Consider the following 3,979-nt stretch of genomic DNA (forward strand, 5'->3'; position numbering starts at 1 on the left):
CTAACTTACTTCGGACATGTAGTGAGGAGAGACCGGTCCTTGGAGAGGGACATCATGCTTGGGAGGGTGGAGGGACAGCGCAGGAGAGGAAGGCCCTCCACAGGATATTCTTCCACTTCTCCAGTTCTCTTTTTGTTTCTTGAAGTAATGTTTTGTAATTTTCTTGACTAGATCCTTTGTGCTTCTGGTTAGATTTATTCCCAAGTAATTAATCTTGTGGTTAGCTATTGTGAAGGGTATTGTTTTTCTTAGCTGCAACTCTGTATTCTCTTTGTCACTGTAGAGGAATCCAATTTATTTTTGTATTTTGATCTTGTATCCTGCCACTTTGCTGAATTTGTCAACTATGTCTAGTAGTTTTCTTGCTGAGTCTTTAGGGTTTTCTAAGTAGACTCTCATACCATCTGCATAGAGAGATAATTTTACCTCTTCTTTGCCAATTTGGATACCTCTTTTTTCCTTCTCTTGCCTTATTGCTATCGCTAAGACTTTCAATACAATATTGAGTAAGAGAGGTGATAGTGGGCATCCTTGCCTAGTTTCTGTCCTCAAGGAGAATGTCTTTAATCTCTCTCCACTGAGAAAAATGTTGGCTCTCACGTTAGTGTATATACTTTTTACTATATTGAGAAGTTTTCCTCCAATCCTATTTTATTGAGTGTTTTAATCAGGAAAGGGTGTTGGATTTTGTTAAAGGCCTTTTCTGCATCAATTGACGGGATCATGTCATTCCTGTTCTTTGCTTTGTTAATGTAATGATTTAAATTTATTTTCTTATGTTGAACCATCCTTGAATACCTGTTATGAATCCCACTTGGTTATGGTGAATTTGCTGGGGTTTTTTTTGTTTTTTGTTTTTTTAAGAGTGCTGCTTTTGATACAAGGAGAAGTGGGAAGCATGACTACGTACTGTAATTAAAATCATAAAACAAAAACGTATATGAGTTGTTGAATGAAAAACTAATTTACTTTGTAAACATTAACTCAAATCATCCTCACCATCATCAAAGAGATCTATTCTTATGCTGGCAAATCATCAACTAGGCTGGATTTTGTCAACTAGCAGTATTGTAGAAATTATTTAGAACTTAAGACAATTCCTATCAGTAATGGCCAGAAAAACATTAGTTCTTTAACTGAACTATTTAGGAATAGGGATGATTTACCCAACTTCAACAATTGTAAGCACTGTTAAAACGTGGTACCTTCATACAACTATCCTCTCTCTGCTTTGTTTTCTTTTCCTCCCAGGGTGACCCAGGGACATCTGCTGTTGCTTCATTAAACCCTCATGATTCTTAGCCTATAGCAAATTATCTAAACACAATCCAGTGTTTGTTATTTGTGAGTATCTGAAAGAAATAAAGGCATTAGAATTAATTATTGTTGTTAAAGGCTGTCAAGTTGAGCATGCCATAATGACCCTATGAACAGTAGACCTCAACTGTGCCTTATCCTGTGCCATCCTCACCACCTCTGACAAACTCAACCCTACTGCTGAAGTCACTGTGTCAGTCCATCTTATTGAAGGTCTTCTCCTTTGCTGACCTCCCATCTTTACAAGCATGAAAGCTCCTCTGTAGTGAATATCCTCTCCTAGCTATCTGTTCAAAGTATGAAAGATGAAGCTTCGCCATCTTTGCCTTCAAGGAGCACTCTGGTGGCACCCTCTCCAAGACATACCTGTTTGTTTTCTTGGCAGTCCTTGGGATATTCAGTACTCTTCTCCAACACCACAACACAAAGGTATCAATTCTTCTTCTGCCATCCTTATTCACTGTCCATCCCTTAGATACACAGCAGGTTACTGGGCACACCTTAGTCTTGGTCACCTGGATTTAGTCAACAATCAGCTGTGGGCTGGAAGCCTCTTGTTTAAGTCAATCAGGACCTGGTGGGCAGGCCTTTGGTTGGAGGACCTGGTGGGTAGGCCTTTGGTTGGGCCCTTGGGCCTGCTAATAATTGTATTTGGGAAGAAGACTCTTGTTAGTGGTATAGCACTTGTCTGTCAGTTTGCTGTTCTGGATAACTTTAGGTTGCTGTGATACTGAATGCTGGTGTGTCAAATGCCATAATGATTACCCTTGGTAAACAGGGTTTGGTAGAGCTCCCAGATTAAGACAGGCTTGGAAGCAGGATTCAGACCTTTTGTTCATAGGGTCACAATGAGCTGTGCTCAACTCAACAACAATAGTCTTCAAACTGACATCACTGCTCTTCAATATTCTGGAAAGTTCCCTAACAGTGGACTTTCCCAGTGCAATATGTCTCCTGATTTCTTGACTGCTGGTACCAAGAGTATTTGTTTACTGATTATCCAAGGAAGAGGAAAGAGTTGGCAGCTTCAATCCTTTTTCCCTCTATCATAATGTTGACTGTTGGTCCTGTGGCTTGAGTGCCTTTGTTTTCTTGATGCTCTGGGTATAGTTATTGATCTAAGTCTTGTATCTTGCTGCACAGATTTTGAAGCCAAATGGAACTACAAAAGAATGTTTACAGATCTCTTTTGGTTTGCTTATCTTCCTAGCAGGGGCCTAGTTACTATGTTGCACTGCCCCGGAAAATAAAAGCCACTAAACAGATCTGGAAAGAGAGCTCAAGAAAAACAGTAATATTCTCAATGGGATCAGCTGAGGCACTAAGTATAACAAAGGGCTTAAACACAAGAGTGATTGTGAGAATGAGGCACAGGAGAAGACAATATTCTCTTCCATTATACAGAAGATTCGTATGAACTGGAGGCTGCACCATCAGCACCTACCCACAACAAAACAAACCTAGAACTCTCCTTAAAGTCTGAAAAATTGTTAACCAGTCCATATATCAGCTCTGGCTGCTAATATCACAAAGTATATATGAAAACCATGTCCAGTTGTAACTGATGGACCAAAATTCTTTCGATCTGACTGAAAACAGTCTACTGTAATTAGAACCAATACCTTTAGGTTTTGGTGCTGCAGAAGAGTGCTGCACATCCCTTGGGCTGCCAAAAGGGCAAACATTTGGAAAAGGTGCATCAGGCTGCTCCTTAGAGGCAAGAATGGTGAAACTTTGTTTTATTTACTTTGGGCATGTTGTTAGAAGAGGCCAGTCCTTAGAAAAGGACATCAAGCTTGGAAAGGTCAGTGAAGGAGGAAAAGACCCTCAATGAGATGAAATGACACTCTGACTGTAACAGTAGGCTCTATATGTCAGAGATGATGAGGATGGTACAAGATAGGGCAGGATCACATCCACTATTCATAGAGTCACTGTAAATTTTACTCAACTTGATGGTGTTTAACAATGACAACAAAGTTCTTGAAATAGTTTTAATAATGTAAATAAATGAATGCTTCTTGGAAGGAAGGAAGCATTTCTTTAGTACTTTAATACTTTCAATTACCAGTAAGTCTTCTGAAGAGAGGGGGAAAAAGTACTCAAAATGAACACAGGATGGCCAAGCTTCTTTTAAGTTACTACTGGGATTTGATTTTGGGTTTTTTAGATAGTGAAAAAATAAATAAGGTTGTTGAAAGTTTATTCTAACCTCCTTTGAAAGTATTTTTCTCCACATTACCTTCTCAAGAAAGTAAAAGATTGCTAAATCATCTTTAGAACAGCATACTGAGCCCTTGGATTACTTACCAGAGATCGGGAACTCTGCTTTGATGGCGGCAGAAACTGCCTCACGTTAGTAGGTGTTTCCTTTTCAATGGAATGGCGTCTCTGAGGTGGCTGCCGTCTCTCTGGCTGGGGTGTTGAGGATATGGGCAAGAATTTTGGAGGCTCTAGTGATTTAACCAAATGAAATAAACTCTTTTACAAAGCAAAACTCTAGGATTTTGAATGTACTTACAGGAAACATTAAATTATTTGTGAAAAACACCATATTTAAAGGTAAAGTACTAAGAGGGCAGGTCTCAGGGGAAACTTTAAAAATAATTTCTTGATAGGGAATGGCAAAGGACACACTGACAAAGGAGATTAATCAGAACTG

General features: G+C 39.2%; 1 protein-coding gene across 1 annotated transcript in view; it reads right to left on the reverse strand.

Annotated features, from left to right (window-relative positions):
• Positions 1–3,979, reverse strand: part of LOC102861267 (protein spire homolog 1-like) — a 508,352-nt gene that overhangs the window by 27,617 nt on the left and 476,756 nt on the right. Inside the window, 1 exon segment of the mRNA XM_006897017.1 lies at positions 3,628–3,770. Coding sequence (XP_006897079.1) covers positions 3,628–3,770 — 143 coding nt within the window.

Source organism: Elephantulus edwardii, unplaced genomic scaffold (genome assembly GCF_000299155.1).
Source record: "Elephantulus edwardii isolate Elephantulus edwardi_28Jun2011 unplaced genomic scaffold, EleEdw1.0 scaffold00196, whole genome shotgun sequence".
NCBI lineage: Eukaryota > Metazoa > Chordata > Mammalia > Macroscelidea > Macroscelididae > Elephantulus > Elephantulus edwardii.